This window comes from Chionomys nivalis, chromosome X (assembly GCF_950005125.1).
Source record: "Chionomys nivalis chromosome X, mChiNiv1.1, whole genome shotgun sequence".
NCBI lineage: Eukaryota > Metazoa > Chordata > Mammalia > Rodentia > Cricetidae > Chionomys > Chionomys nivalis.
Window position 1 is genome coordinate 135,154,545 of NC_080112.1, and position 16,790 is coordinate 135,171,334.

General features: G+C 41.7%; 1 protein-coding gene across 8 annotated transcripts in view; it reads right to left on the minus strand.

The window, feature by feature from the left end:
- Positions 1-13,505: 13,505 nt before the first annotated feature.
- Positions 13,506-16,790, minus strand: part of Sh3kbp1 (SH3 domain containing kinase binding protein 1) — a 341,909-nt gene continuing 338,624 nt past the window's right edge. For 3 of the 8 annotated variants that reach the window (XM_057759522.1, XM_057759521.1, XM_057759528.1), the window contains one exon: positions 13,508-16,496. In XM_057759522.1, the coding sequence (XP_057615505.1) occupies positions 16,455-16,496 (42 nt within the window). In that variant the 3' untranslated portion in view covers positions 13,508-16,454. Of the gene's footprint in view, positions 16,497-16,790 lie in introns of all 8 variants that reach the window. The other 5 variants (XM_057759526.1, XM_057759524.1, XM_057759523.1 and 2 more) reach the window with 3 other exon arrangements.

Genomic DNA, 16,790 nt, shown 5'->3' on the forward strand with positions numbered 1-16,790 from the left:
CCTCCTAAAGGCAAAGACTGCATAACCTGATATGGTATGAAGGAAATCAGTCCCAGATGGACTGGCTTATCAGAGCAATTAGGAACACCTGGTTATCTCCATCTGAGGTCCCCCAAAATGTTCAGGATAGAGGACTATTGTAAATAGAGACTGTGGGATGTTGGATTCCCCTCTGTATGCTGTGAATATGTTTTATTACTATTGGTTAATAAAGAAGCAGTTTTGACCTATGGCAGGGTAGAATATAGATAGACATAAAAACTAAACTGAATGCAGTAGAAAGAAGGTAGAATCAGGCAGATGCCATGTAGCCACCCAAGAAGCAAGATATGAGCCTCATGGTAAAATATAAAATAATAGAAATGGGTTAATTTAAGATGTAAGAGCTAGATAGAGATACACCTGAGCCATTGGTCAAACAGTGTTATAATTAATATAGTTTCTGTGTGTTTCTTTGGGACTGAACAGCTGCGGGACCAGGCAGGACAGAAACTTCCATCTACAGACCATAGAAGAGAAAACTAGGAAAAAGAGAGGCTTTGTTTGAACCCCACTTTACTGGGCCAGATAGAACCATATTTGCAGATGAGTTAAAGCAAAAGTTTGTTTAGCAGGGACCTCAAGACTGGTATGGAGCTTTAGTGGCTTTGCTGAACCCTTTGGTGTGGCAAGGTCTTTATAAAGTAGGAAAGGCCTTAGTGGATCTGATTAAGTTAGACCCGCATGTCAAGAGAGTTTGTAAAGTGAGAGAGCAACCTAGAGAAGATGAGAAAAAGGTCAAACAGACAAAGAGGTTGGTCTAGATTATTCAAAGATAAATGTGGCAAGATTTGTATTGAGCAGTTCCTAAAGAAAAACTGTGTTGAGTGTTCCTAAAGAAAAAAAAATTGATAGAAAACCAAATTGTGTGCTAAGAAGCTTCTGGAAGTCTTTAAAACCTGAGGATCACTTCATGATGGAGCAATACAAGCGAAGACAATCCAGCTTAGCTAGCCCTGGAAACTAAGAAGAATATATTTTCTGCCAGCAAATGGTGATGCTATGGGTGGAAGTGGTTTGCCCAGACAGGAACTTGCCCAACAACCAGGTATAGTGAATTGAGAGGCAACCCAGAGCTTCTGGGACTCAAGGATTCAGGAAATGCAGCACAGGAGATCAGGGTTACATACCCCCTTGGCTCTGGGTAGGACTGAGCAAATTAAGTCAGGCCCACTGAGTTCTTCAGGCATGGAGAAATAAAAGGAGGCTCTGTGGAAGGGCTCCAGGATATGGAAACGGAGTGACCTGGAGTAAATCAGTTAATGCCTCCTAGCCATGCTTTGTACCAAACCTTGATCTACACAGGAAGCAACTGATAGAAATGCATGGAACCATTTCTATGTTGTATTAGACCTTGCTCATGTTTGACTTTCAGATCTTCTTAGTTGTGAAGTTCTGGGGTCACCTGACACTTGCTGAGGACAGGTGACAACAGACTTTCAGAGTGTTTTACCAAGATTATGTTTGTTATAGGACGGTGGTTCAGGATGTTGTTTTATCCCACCCATCCTCTGGAAAAGATTTTTTTCATATAGATGGCATGATGCTAACCTCTGAGTGTTTTACAGATTTGTATTTTGAGATAAATACAGGTACATCTCAAGGAACAGTGATGATGGGCGATCTGCACAAGGTACATGGCCCAAGACAACTATAAAATTATTGGAGGTATTATAGCCTGGTAAGATGTGATGATATCTGACAATATTATTGACAAAATTCTACAATAGCCTATGCCTGTAACGTAAAGGACTTATAGAAATTTGGGGTGCCCTTGGGATAATTGGCAAATTTTCACACCCCATCCTGTCCAAGATGCCCATCCTTTGTTTAACTTGATAAAGAGTGTCATATGGGATTGGGGCAAAAAGACTCAAGAAGCTTTTGTGAAAGACAGACTAAACAGCAGGGTGCCCTATTACCCCAGTGTCCCGTCCTGTCAGAAGGCTATAGCAAGAAGCTATGGCAAAAGCAACCTGAGCAAATGGTTCCACTAGGACTCAGTCATTGAAAGGAGCAGAAACTGGGTACACAGCTCTAGAACAATAACTGTTGCAGGTGTATAATGCATTACAATAGGTGGAATCCATAACTGGTTCCATCTCAGTGACTGTAAAAAATGGCTTACACAATAAAAGGTTCTGAGTTCACATCTGGTGCTGTAAGCCAGGACCAAAAAAAGATGTGGCTGGAGAGGTTATAGGTTCCAATAGGGAAGCAATTTCTATCCTTTTAATAAACCGATGTGGCTGTCAAACTTCCTTTTAAACATTTCTGTTTATGCCCATAGATCCCTATTGCTGTCGGCTTCGACTCATAATCTTGAGAACAAGTGACGCTTACTGAGGCACAATGGCCTAATTTGTAGCCATATATGACAGCTATAGTCGCCCCCTCCAAGGATCAGGGTCCATTGCCAAAGAGGTAGAGAAAGAATGTTAGGAGCACTGTGGGCTGGGGATCAAATGCCCTGTAGCAGTTTTCCTAAGAGATTGAAACATTCCATGTCCCAGGGAAGCTCCATAAACCAGAAGGTAAACAGCTCAAAATAGCATCAGGAGCTCCCTGAAACTGACCAGATTCACTAGGTCCCTCCCTTCCAAGAGTAAACAATAAAGGCTGCTCAGAGTCTCTCGGAGAGAAGCTGAGACCAAGACTCTGAGAGTAGGCCAACAGTCTGGAAGAGACACAAACCAGCTAAGCTACCTGGAAGAGGTCTAGACCAACTGGAAAGGACGCTCTCCAACCTGCTGAGCTGCCTGTAGGCAGTGTAGTGTAACCCAGATTCCCAGATTTGGTGAGCTGTCACCTATGCTGGGGTGGGCTTTGGTGACACAGCTGTCTTTGAGCCATTTTTGTTCCTGTAAGTGATCTTTCACCTCTGTTTGAGTATAAAACTAATTGGTTAACTTGTTCATCCTGGATGGGGGAGGGGCTTGTTCCTGCCTCAGACTTTGTTGACTCCTTCACAGGAGGCCTCACCCTCTCTGAGGAGTGGTTGGGGGTTGGAGGAGCAGGAGGAGAGGAGGGAGAGGGAACTGGGATTGGTATGTGAAATGAGAAAAGATTGTTTAAAAAACTCATTGGTTCACCAAGTTGGACTGTGGTGGTTTCTCCATGTTAGGCTGTTGTGGGCTCACTGCCTGGGAGGAGTACTGTGTCTGTGTTGTATCTCCCCAAGAAAACTCTGGTCAACAACAAAGGACAGTTTTTTATTTTTCTATTAATAGATAGCATATTTATCCAAATTAAATAATTTTTTATCAAACCTAAAGGACCTGAAATTTTTCTTTTTAAAAACATTTTGTAGTCTTTAGTTTTACATTTAATTAAAATCATGATTCATTGGAGATGATTTTTGTGTAAGGTATGAGGTTTAGACTGAAGTTAATTTATTTCTAAATTAAAAATAGATTATTAGCTTATACAATACATCCTTCCTCTCCTCCCAGCTCCCCGCCCATCTCCAGGAAAGAGCAGGCCTCCAAGAGAGAACAACCAAGCACAAAAAAACAAAATACAGTAAGACAAGACAAAAGCCCTAATGACGAAGTTGGACAAGGCAACACAACAGAACGGAAATAGTCCCAAGAGCAGGCAAGGGAGTGAGAGACACAGGGCTCCCATAAAGTCCCACAAAATCACCAGGGTAACATCGTAACATATAAGCAAAGGACCTGCTGCAGACCCGTGCAGGCCGGGTGCTTACTGCTTCAGTCTCTGTGAGCTTATGTGAGCTATTCTTAGTTAATTTTAGTGTGCCCTGTTCTCCTGGGTCCTCCATCCCCCCCTACAGTCTTGATGCCCATTGTGGGATTCCCCAGAGTTCCATGGGGAGGGGCCCAATGTAGACCTCCAGTTTAGATTCTCTCTCTGCATAATGTCTGACTGTGGATCTCTGCTGGAGGAAGCCTCTCTGATGATGACAGGACAATGCTCCAATCTATGCGTACAGCAGAATATTATTAGGAATTGTTACATTGATTTTTTTTTTTTAGACCAGTCATGTTTGGTTCTAACCTAGGTCTCTGGACTAGCCAGCCTCTGGTTCCTGGCCATCCAGGCGGTATCATGGGTTCCTTCATGTGGAGTGGGCTTCGTGTTAAATCAGGCATTGGCTGGCCACACCCACAAGTTCTGCGGCATCATTGCCAAGGTCGTATTTGGTGGCTAGATTGGTGTTTGCTTCTCCTTTGGTAGCCTAAAGTGTACTTTCCCACACCAAAGAGACTAGAACGTAGGAGTGAAGGCTCCATGCAGGCACCAGCTTGGCCTCTCCATGTTCAGTGACCTATATGGATGTTGTCCTCAGCAGTGGGGCCAGGCTGTCAGTTTGCAGAGATAGCAGCCCTCTGTCCTAGCATCAGCCTGGGTTGTTTGGGGGATCTTCATGGGACCCCCTCAGGCAACAAATCAACCAAATGCAAGCCAGTTGCACCACTTGGAGCTTGAAGCACCAGTTGTATAAACTGTCCTTCCTTTATTGTGTTGTGCTTCGTTCTTTAGCAGAATATCAGTTGTACATATACATGTGCATAGATCAGCTTTTGTCTGCTCTACTCTATTGACCTGTGTATGTGTCTTTCACTCCATAAAAACATATAGTCTCCATTGTGTGTTTTGTTCATCTTTGTACTCAATTTATAGCTCTTAAAATATGATTGATACTTTTCTGTATTTGCCTTTTCTGAAATTGTTTTTTAACTCTATTAAGACCTGTGTTTGACCATGAAACCCAATATGGACAAGTTCAACAGAACCACTATATATGGGCTGCCCATGCTTGCTTCAGCATTGCCAGGGATTTGAGCAGATATGTCTATAATTTTGAAAGGAATTATAATAAACCTATAGGTCAGTTTGGGCTGGAGAGATGGCTCAGTGGTTAAGAGCACTGCCGGCTCTTCCAAAGGTCCTGCAACCAATTCCCAGCAACCACATGGTGGCTCACAACAATCTGTAATAAGATCTGGTGACCTCTTGGTCAGTCGGCCTCATCAACTTAGACCAAGAAACCCAAAATGGACAAGTTCAACAGAACCCCCATATGCAGGATGCCATGCACGCGCTTCAGCATTGCCAGGGCATCCATTTCATTCATTCATTTTTCATAGGGCAGTTTGGAGAGAGATGGTATATTCATCATGTTGGGTGACTCTTCCAAAGTGGGAACATAGTATGTTTCTTTATTTACTCAGATCTTGAGCTCTTTCATTAAATCGTCCTAATTTTCAGGATGCAGATCCTCTCTAAAATCTTTAAAATAATTGTAAATGCTATAAATATTAGCGTTAACTTCAGCTTCACATACTCAGTGCTAGTATACAAGGATGCATGAGGATGCAGCTTTTGTATTGCACAGCCTTGCTGAGCTCAGTTATCAGCATAGGTGGATTTTGTTTTGTTGGAACGTTTTATGTAGACATTCATTTAATCTCCAAATAGGGACAGTTTTATATCCTCTTTCCAGCCTGTATTACTCTTCGGGTGTTTTTTATTTTTATTTTTTTTGCCTTATTACTGCATCTAAAGCTTGCAGTAGTAAGCTGGAAAGGAGTAATGATAGCAGGCATCCTTGCCTCATTCCAGAAACTAGGTAAAGAATTCAAGTCTTTAACCCAGAGTGTGATTTTAGCCATTTGTTCATTTGTTTTGACTTTTGTTTGTGTAGATGGTACTTACCGAGTTGAGGAAGTTATCTTCTCCTAGTTTCCTTTTTATTTATCATGTCGGACATAAATTTGTTCAGATGTTTTATGCATCAATTGATATAATCATGAATTTTCCTCTTTAGGCTGTCTATATTTTTTTCATTATGATTTATTCCGCTAGAGATTTAATCAGTGTATATTATATAAAATACTGGGTTTCATTGTGGCATTTTCATGTGTGTACATAATGTGCTCTGATCATATTCATCCCCCATCCCCTCTTTTGCACTCCCTCCAGTATTTTAATGCCACTTTTAAAATTAAAATATAATTACATCATTTAACCCCTCCCATGTGCCTCCCCCATGCTCTCAAATTCATAGGCTCTCCTCACCTCTGTGTGTGTGTGTGTGTGTGTGTGTGTGTGTGTGTGTGTGTGAATTCCTAAATACAGTTATATGTAGTAATAGGAGCAGTGGGGCTGCTTCCCGCCACCTGGCTAGCTTTACCTGAAATAGTTACACAGAAACTGTATTCTTTTTTTTTTTTTTAGATTTATTTATTTATTATGTATACAACTTTCTGCCTCCATGTATACCCACACACCAGAGGAGGGCGCCAGATCTCATTACAGATGGTTTGGAGCCACCATGTGGTTGCTGGGAATTGAACTCAGGACCTCTGGAAGAGCGGACGGTGCTCTTAACCACTGAGCCATCTCTCCAGCCCCGAAACTGTATTCTTTTAAACACTGCTTGGCCCATTAGTTTTAGCCTCTTAACTGGCTAACTCTCACATCTTGCTTTAACCCATTTCTAATAATGTGTGTAGCCCACGAGCTGGCTTACCAGGGAAGATCTTAACCTGCGTCTGTCTGGAGTGGGAGAATCATGGCGACTGACTGACTCGGCTTCTTTCTCCCAGCATTCTGTTCTGTTTACTCCACCTACCTAATTTTCTGTCCTATTAAAGGGCCAAGGCAGTTTCTTTATTTAACCAATGAAATCAACACAAAACAGAAGACTCTCCCCCATCAGTTATAGTCTGCTCAGTGTGTACAATGTTACTTAAACACACACACACATATTAATTTCAGGGCTGACCATTTGGTATTGAACAACCAATTAAAGGGTTCATCCTAGGGGAAGAATATTTCTGCCTTCAGCATTCCTAAGTTGCCTGTAGTTCTTTTTCTAGGGTTGGGGACCCATGAGATTTCCCCCTTCAACAATAGCATGTCTGCCGATGTTGTCCTTGTTTATGTCTTGTTGAGGCAGTCATGTGTTTAGATTTCATAGGTGTAGTGTTCCTGCATTTCTAGGAAACACAGTCTCCCAGCAGACATTCTGTTCCTCTGGTTCTTACATTCTTCCTGCCCCCTCTCTGAAAACTTCCCTGAACCTTAGGTTCAGGAATTGTGTCACAGATGGATCAATGGGGGACTGAGAAATACATGGTCACTTGTTATCTGCATTTTGATCAGTTGTAGTTTTCTGTAATGGCCTCTGTCTCTTGCAAAGTAGAGTTACATTGTTGAAGGATGAGAAATACATTTATTTGGCTAAACCCTGGCACAAGATGTGCCTCAAATGTTTATCTTTAAAGATTTATATATTTTTTATTTTTATGTTTATATTTTGCCTGCATGTATGTCTGTGAGCCATGTGCATGCAACATGCACATAGAGAACACAGATCCCCAGACTGGAGTTACAGATGGTTGTGAGCTGCCATATGGGTGCTGGCAATCAAGCCCCATCCCCTGGAAGTGCAGCAAGTGCTCTAAACCTCTGAGCAATCTCTTAAGACTCAGATTTATTTATTTGTATATTTAATATATATGAATGCTTTGCTTTCATGTGTATGTATACACACACACACACACACACACACACACGTCTTAACCTCTGAGCCTTAGCCCTGCTTTTCAAATATTGACCTAGTCTTACATAGTTGAAATACAACCTACTTGGTTGTGTTTTATTATTATTATTATTTTTTGTTTGGATTGTATATTTACTTTTCTTTTGAAAAAATTTCTGCCTCCTCCCCGCCTCCCATTTCCTTCCCCCTCCCCCCACTCCTCCCCCTCCCCCGACTCCTCTCCCCCTCCCCCCATTCCTTTCCCCCTCCCTCTCCAGTCCAAAGAGCAGTCAGGTCTACTTGCTATTTTATCAAGAGGTTTTGTTATCTAGGTTCATGAGAAATATTAATTTGTAGTTTTAATTTTTTGTACTGTCTTTGCCTTGCTTGAGTATTACGTGATACTCATTTCGTGAAGTGGCATAGAAAGTATTCAATTTTTATGTAAAATTAGTGTTACTTCTAGATTTGTTGAAATTCTCCAGTGAGACCATTTCAACACAGCCATTTCTTTTCCAGGGTCTTTTAATTACAGGTTCAATTTTTTTCTAATAAGACATATTTCGGTTGCTTAATTTATGCTGGTTGAATTTGCTAGCTTGTGGTTTTCAAAGGTTAGGTTCAGTTTCTCTAAGATGTTGAGTTTATAATAATGAAAGCTCACATATTTCATCCTTTTAATGCTCTGTAGTGATACTATTTTTTGATTTATTGCTTTACGCTTTCTCTACTTTATCCCATATAAATATTCAAGCCTCTTTTTCCTTTGCAGCTCTAAGAAAAACATATAAGCATCCCCCTGAATATTAACCTTCATCAGGCGATGAAAGAAGACAGAGACAGAGACCAACATTGGAGCACTGGACTGAAGTCTCACGATCCAAAGGAGGAACAGAAGGAGAGTGAGCACGAGCAAGGAACTCAGGACTGCGAGGGGTGCACCCACACACTGAGGCAATGGGGATGTTCTATCGGGAACTCACCAAGGCCAGCTGGCCGGGGACTGAAAAAGCATGGGACAAAACCGGTCTCGCTGAACATAATGGACAATGAGGACTACTGAGAACTGAATAACAATGGCAATGGGTTCTTGATCCTATTGCATGTAATGGCTTTGTGGGAGCCCAGGTAGTTTGGATGCTCACCTTAATAGACCTGGATGGAGGTGGGTGGTCCTTGGACCTCCCACAGGGCAGAGAAACCTGCTTGCTCTTTGGGCTGAGGAGGAAGGAAGACTTGATTGGGGGAGGGGGAGGGAATGGGAGGTGGTGGCGGGGAAGAGGCAGAAATCTTTAATAATTAAATAAATTAATTAATAAAAAAAAAGAAAAAAAATATTCAAGCCTGATGAAAACACTAAAGGTATTTTTCATTTGTGTTCCTACTTTTCTTTCTAGCCATTTGCTTCTCAGTCTCCACGTCTGCTGAAATGACCTTGCGCTTATCCTGCATGATGTGTACTTATTTCAAGAGAGCTTTTGGGGTTTTTTGTTTGTTTGCTTGTTTAATGGCATACCTTATCTTACATGATATCTACTTATTCTACAAAAGATTTTTGTTGTTGTTAAATTTCATTTTGCTTGAGATAGGATCTTAGAAAGCCCAGGCTGGGCTCAAATTCACCAAGTAGCTGAGGTTGGCCTTCACCTCCCAATTTATTGGATTATAGATGTGCTCAACTTTAAATACTTACTTTTCATTTTTCAGAGGTGCTGGGGATTGACTCTAAGGCCCTTTACATGACGGCAAGGGCTCTACTACTGAACTACACTTTCAGCCTTCCTCAAAGAGTTTTCAGAGAAGAGCCATAGTCATTTCAAATTCTGATGCTTCCAATAATCATGCTATTTCTAAGTCTGCCACTGATCATCGCTTCGTCTCCTCTTACTGCTTTACTTACCTATTAGCATGCCATGTAAGTTTTGGGCATGTTGAAAGCTGGGCACGTTATACACAAAAATTAATGACAACAATAAATTTTCAGTGCAGGACTTGGTATTAATCCTCCCAGAAGATGGGCTGTGTGGGTGGCTAATATTTGTTTTCCTATGGACATCAGAAATCACAATTCTTGTAGGCCTCTTCCCCTTTTCTCTCGTTTTAGACAAGGTTTCTCACTGGCTGGTGTGGGCCTCATCAATTGGCAAGACTCACTGGCCAGCAAGTCCTTGGGATTCTCTGATCTTCCCAGCACTGGAATTAACAGCACAAACCATGGTGCTCAGCTTTTTAGTGGATGCTAAGGATCTGAAATCATGTCTTGTGCTTAAGCAAGTAAGCCCTTTACCCTATGATCCATCACCTCCACTCCTCCTTTAGTGACCTTTTTCGTCCCTTCTCTTATCTTTGGATGTACCCTTTCTGCTGTTTTCCTGGAGGCCAGTTACCATGCTGGTAGAGTGTGGTGGCTGGGTTTGTTAATATCTTTAGAGTGCACAGTGGGCTTGTATCTCAGGAGTAAAGCTTTCACAAGTGCTTTCGCCCTTCCTACAGGAATATATTACCCCCGTTCTGTTCCTCTAGCTTCAGTGAGCACTAACCAGTGTTTTACTTTATAAACCTGAAGTCCTTTTTCCTGCAGATTATAGTATACTTTTACATAAAATGGATGGGGATGGCTGAGTGAGTTCTCTTCAGTTCAGTGGCAGTGTTATTTCTTCAAAATCCTTACCCTATCCTTACCTTTACACTGCCTCTTGCTCCTTAAGGGAGCAGGGTTTGTGTGGATTTCTTCATGTTCCCTGAGCTTTCTCTGACTTTCTCCAGGACTCCTGAATCCAGGCAAGGCTCCTGCAGGAAAGTCCGGGAAAGTACAGAACCCTCCCCTCTCCCCAATCTGCGGTCTTCAAGATTGGCAATCTCAGTCAAACCACACTCAGGCACCCACCAGCAATTGGTCATATTTTCTAGCTTAGTTTTCTGCGTACTTCTAGGGCAGCGCTTCTCAACCTTCCTAAAGCTGTGGCCTTTTAAAATTGTGCCATCCCTGTGAAAGGGTTAACGCCAAAGAGGCTGAGACTCATGGGATGAGAAACACTGTTCTAGGGCATCCGGTGGCTTGTGCCCCTGCGGCAAAGGATGGGTCCTGTTCTGTGAACTTGGGTGTCATGTTTTCATTTCTACCATGATTTTCGTACTTACTTGATTGCTCCCAACTCCCACTTGACTCTAAGCTTCTTGATAGCAGGGACTAAACCCCTCATCATGTTGTACTTAGCATCCATCGTGGTGCCTGGCACATCATAACCACCCTATACATGACAGATGAAAGACTCTTACGTTCTCTGCTATATCTACAGAGCCAATCTTACACAGCCATTACAAATAGTTTTTTGAAAACATCATGACAGAGATGTAGAAAATAAAGCTATATATAAAGAACCTCAATTTTGAGAGACCAAAATAATTAAAGGAAAATTTTTAAATGAGCTTGAAGTCCACTTTTCTTTCTCTTCATATTTTTTATCTCCCACTTTATTAGCTTCGTGGCTAGGGAAAAAAAGCTATTAAGCCTACTGTAATAGCCATTGCTCTGGGTCGCTAAACCTTTTTAAGAGACGGAGATGGTGACTCATTTGAAAGGCTCTTGCTAACAGCAAGTGAAGCACCCTCCATCACCTTGACATTCAGCAGTCTCAGTTCTAACCTGCTTGGTCTTTCTCGCATCCCACCCCATATCCGCAGCATTATGAAAGTAAATTGGTTTTACTTCCGGACCTGAAGATCCCATTGACATGTCTCCCTCTCTGGCCAGATTCACCTTCTTTGAGGAAATCACCCCGAGAACACCAGAGCAATTTCAAAGCTCTCTCTGGACTCAAGGCAGGGAGAAAGGGGAACATTTCTCATACAAGTTATTGTCCTTGAACATTCAGTGGCAGAGCTAGCTTCAGCTTCAGCCAGCCCTTGCTTTGCTTAGACTGCGTATAATTGTGAAGCTTGAAAAGAATCCTTTTTTCTAAGACCTCCCTACTTTTTTCTTTGGGGGACAACCCAAAAATAATGTCATTTCCTTGTGACTTTCGTGTTTGGTTTCATCAGCTAAATTGGCTTAAAATTGGTAGATGCCTCATGAGTTATTTTTTTAATTAATAGAAATAATGAAATCTTGATTTCTAAGGCATCTCCCCACCAAACCTCAAAGCCTGCCAACAAACTTCTTTCCTGAAGAACTAGGTACAGTCTTCAGGGGCATGTAAGGTGCAGATGTATTCAGGACTTCCTAGCTGCATAATTTAAACTTGTTTCCATTTAAACAGAATGGCTCTATTGAGGTCAACATGTACCCTGTTCTAAGTTACTCTGTATTGCACAAAATTGTTTTTTCAGGCTGTGCCTTGTCCTGCGAGACTCCACTCTGGTGGGAGAAGATAACTGTGCACCTGGAGGAAATATTTGAACAGCACCATCTGTCCGGCATCACCCACATAGCAGAGACTGATAAATAACTTACTCCCGGGAGTATAAGGGGTGTCACCCTTTATGTTTATTGGGGATGAGTTGAGAATTCAGGGACACACGAACATATTAGAATCACATCAGGGAAACCATGCTCAAGAACTTAAGGGAGACACCAGACAGAGGAAAAGTTGTAAGTAACTCTATATAAAGAGGTGGATACCTAGCACGACAAAAGCCATGGTCTGCACCACCTTGTCATTTGACCTTCACATAGTATATGCATCAAGGACCCACCGAGGGAACCCTCAGCTGTCACAGGGGCTTCAGCTGGGCTCGGTCCTTGCTGTTCACACAGCCTAATTCAGCTGCCATCTTCCTATCCTGTTTGCCCATCTGGACATACTGTCCATCCATCTGCCAAGTCCTTTGTTTGAACTTGTTCCTCCTCTTCCATCTCTGGATCTGGACTCAACTGTGCGGTTTCACTCTCCAACCTGTGCCTACCAGCAGTCTCTCACCAGAGACTTTACATCTCTGTGAGCTTTCCTGCTTCCCGGGCCTCTGAACCTCTGGAGTTCTCGGGCCTCTTAACCCTTTACAAGCATTCTGTTACCAGTGCACATCAATATGTGTATATGTGTGGTCCGTGATCTGAGAGTTAATAATTAAGACTGGAATATAAGAACGTGGGTTCATCTTGGTCAGGATTATCAAGGAAAGTGAAAGTATCTGGTAAATTGCTGTCATTGAAACCGCTGTACATTGTGAGTTTATCTGATACATTCTGGCACCGTGGAAAAACAGTGGCAGAGAAAACTCAACCTCTCTTGTCAAAAACTAGATTACAACCAAATGACATTGTTCTATGGTTTGGTTGCCCTATCACTCACTGGGCATGGCGGCCTCCAGCTGTGAGGTAGAGCACTGAGTAGGCAGAAGTACTATGGCAAGCTTGAGGGAGATCCTATATGAAAGCAAATAATAAAGTCCTATTGCTGTGAATACCAAACTCACAAGGGAGCATACAGGGCCACAGCTGTTACTAAGAACGGTCTGTCTTATTAAAAGTAAAAGACACAAAAACCTCGCAGGGAGCTGTACCTTCTCCATGTGTGGTTATTTCAGTTCAGGAGCTACCTGGAAACAAAGCGTTGTGAGCTAGGGACAAAATTCAGCATGGTAGGTAAGGGTGGTTCATCTCAAGGGTCTTGAATTTCCCTATCAGTCCTTATACAACTGACATTTGTTTCTGGATGAGAAAGAGGGTCCTTTGCCTAGACCCTGCCAAGCTAGGTTTAGGAACAGCACCTCCGTCACTCAGCCAAGTCCTGAGCACTCAACCTTCCCTCTGTCAGCTGCTGCAATCAGCCATACCGAGCACCCGGTCACTCATAAAATGTGTTGTTTTATTCCACTTTTCATTTGTACAGAACCAACGGGAAGTGCTTTTCATCAAGCCCTCTTAGTGCAGAAACATCTTGACATTACTTTGTATAAAAATAACTTAAAGGACTAAAACCTAATCTGATGCAAAAAAAAAAAATGACTGCGATGACCTCAGGTTATAATACAAAAGTCCTTATGGAACCTGGAGATTATTTTTATACAAACCATGGCAACTATGAGCAATAAATTAAACACCCTGCAGTCTTACCATAAAGGAACTGCTTGTGAAACGAAATAAAACCACACCATTACTAACCACAGACAAATGTGATGATAGATACAGGATGTTCTTATTGGAGGGAAATGGATCATGTACTTCAGTGTGCTGCCTTGAGGACTGTGTACAAATAAAAATGGCTTTACACAATTATTCCAATAATGATAATTTAATGGTTTTCACACTGAAAAGAATTTATACCCAGCTAGCATTTTATGCTTCGGTAGGAATGTAAAATCTAACAATTTAAAAAATGGAATTCACAGGCACAGATTTTTAATGGAATACTTCGTGTCTTCTAAGGACATTTCTGTCAGAGTAATCAAATTGTGTAAAATAGAGAAAAGGGGTTTGTGTCCCAAGACATCATTCCTCTTGGGCAATGACAACTTTGAACAAAAATATTTTCACAAATTCTCATTTTAAACATCTTCTTTTACAAAGCACAATACGTAAGACTTTTCTAAATACAACTTTAGAAAATGAAGCAAAAAAATAATCTCCATAGATGCCTGGCTGAGTCCATGCTAAATGCAAAGGAATTTTAATTTTCAAAAAAGTGATCATTCCAAGCTTTTCAATATTCTTGATGGGTCCATTTGGTCAAGAGTAAAGATGGTGGCTGTTTGGGTAGTGGTTCATCCAGTTCTGTGACGCACAATCTTCTTGCTGGTTAGCCTAAGGGACAGTAATGAGGCTGGATAAACCAGCTCATTTCTCTATAATCACTTTCTCTCTGTCTCTCTCTCTGTCTCTGTACACCCCAAAAGCAATCCAATGCCTCTCTTAGGGGAAGACATCAGCCCTCCACATTCCATGTTACCAGCACCGATTGAGGATGCTCCAATCTCTCAATTTCATTGTTAATGAAGTTGGCTCACTCTGTATAAACATGCTATATCATCAATAGGAATTTTCTAACAAACAAATGAGAAATTCAGACACCAAGAATCTAGTCCTCACTGTTGTAACAGGTGGTAGGAAATCTCTGAAGGCTTCAAGTGTAATACAGAAAGGCTTAGCACAGTGAAGGGCAACAGGAATGCTTTACACTGCTTGTAGAAACCTTTTGCTCTTGGCCCCAAGCACACTGAGACCATGGCTACTGAAAAGGCAACTATATTAACACACGGGAATGAAGAATGATTTCTTTACACATTCCCTTCTCTTATTGTGACCCCAGCTATGAAGGCTAGGGCAACAGGACTCTGTAAATACATGGAGGGAAGGGATAGCCTCGAGCAAAAAGGACAAGTATGCAAGTGAGAACAAGGCATGGGGAGGGAGACAAGGAGAAAAAGGAAGAGACATTTATTTGTTGTATTTTCAGTGATGAATATCATGTGAGGGGTTTTGCATCATTCCTTCGGCGTCATCAATTCTCATTCTTTGTGGTAGTGAAAATCTAATAATGTTTAGTAGTTTCACTTTAAAATGCAGGAAATAGACAAAGCAGCAGTTTAGAAACACATCAAACATATTTGGGGAGCATCAAGGGACCACCCCTTCCACCTCTACCCCATCAACAATCTTGCTGTAAAGGATGCCCCCCATTTTCAGCTAAGGATGAGAAAACAGTTACATAGTCTAAGGCTGAACTGTTCATGTACTATAAAGATAAAGCAGACAAGCAAACATCAGTTTCACTGGGAAAGAAAAAGCAATTCCATAAGTGCAGGAAAGATCCAATAGCTACATTTCCACAAGACCCTCCTCCTGTTCTCCTGGATCTCAGGAGTGGGTTACAAGTGCACAAGGCAAATGACACTGTGAATACAGTTTAAACAATAACACACACACGCATAACCCAGTGCAGGAAATAATCCAACTCCCCCCCGTTTTTATTTGCATTTTATTTTTATTTATTTTTGCTTTAATAATGCATACTCTGTTCACGCAATAGGTGTAAAAGGCAGGAAGCAGGGGTTTAACTTGGCTGATGATAAAACAATCAAGCTGGAATGACATTTCTAGTTTCATGAACAACCTCAAAGTGGGCGAAACTGAAAAGTCACAGCTGGTACCAAAGAGCAGGCCAGACTTGCCAGCTGTCTCCTCTTAGGACCTTTGGCTAAGAGAAGCTGCGAAGACAGCGGCCTCTAGTGGACAAGGATTAGTGGCTGATTTTTTTTGTCTTTATTTGGAATCATGGTAGCTGCATCACAAAAGCTCCAATCAAGAGGGTGGTAGAAAGAAGGCACAGATCATTGCAAATACCAGATTTTCTCTTTCTCTTTTTGTAAATATACCATCATATATAAGCTAAAATTTCTCTTCGAGTGGTGGGGGTCGGCCGGCAGGGAAAGGGAAGGGTTGGACCTCAAATTGCATATGTAATAGAATCCTAAAGGGAAATACAAAGCCAGGTGGCGTTCATTCCACCTGCAGCAAGTGAGCAAGACACCTGCTTTTGACTAGGTTAGCACAAACACTAGGGGAATCTGTGACAAAACACGGTTTAAAAAAATCATAAAATTATAAAGCCTGTAAACGAAGAATCTGAAATTACATTTTATTAATGGAAAATATCATCAAAATAGTACTACTCTGGACTAAACTGCCTGAGTTTTCATTTCGCAGGAGATCTCAAGGTAGAAAAGCCTTTAGCACAATTGGCTATGAATCACAACCACTGCCAGACCCAGGACGACACCATGGGAAAGAGTCTCCTCTTGGATGGAATTTGTGTTGTGCTATCAAGACTTTTGTGCTAATCATTCAAACAGGGACATGTTGAGGCAAACCTTTAATCTTTTGGCACAAGATGATTTTGGCTGGGGCAGAAAATTTGAGTCTCGGACTCAGGGTGAAAAATGTAACATCTCAATTATCAAGTATTCACTTTGATTGAAGCGCTTTCTTTATGTCATTCACTTCCATCTATAAAGAGGGGGGAAAGCAGCAAACACAGGCATCATGAAACGGCTGCACTTAGAGAAGCTGAAAGATAATCACCCTCATCAATGCAAAGACAAGACTCAAGCTGATAATTTTAGGGATGAAACTGGTAAAATGACATCTGAATTAAGAATTGATAGCAATGCCAGAAACAATATAAACCTGAAACCAGGCACTCACGCACAGTACCCTGGCAAATAGTGCGCCTAGTCATTCCCGGGTTCCTAGGCTCCAAAGCTGATCAAAAGCAGCAATGACCCTAGATTTATGGCCAGA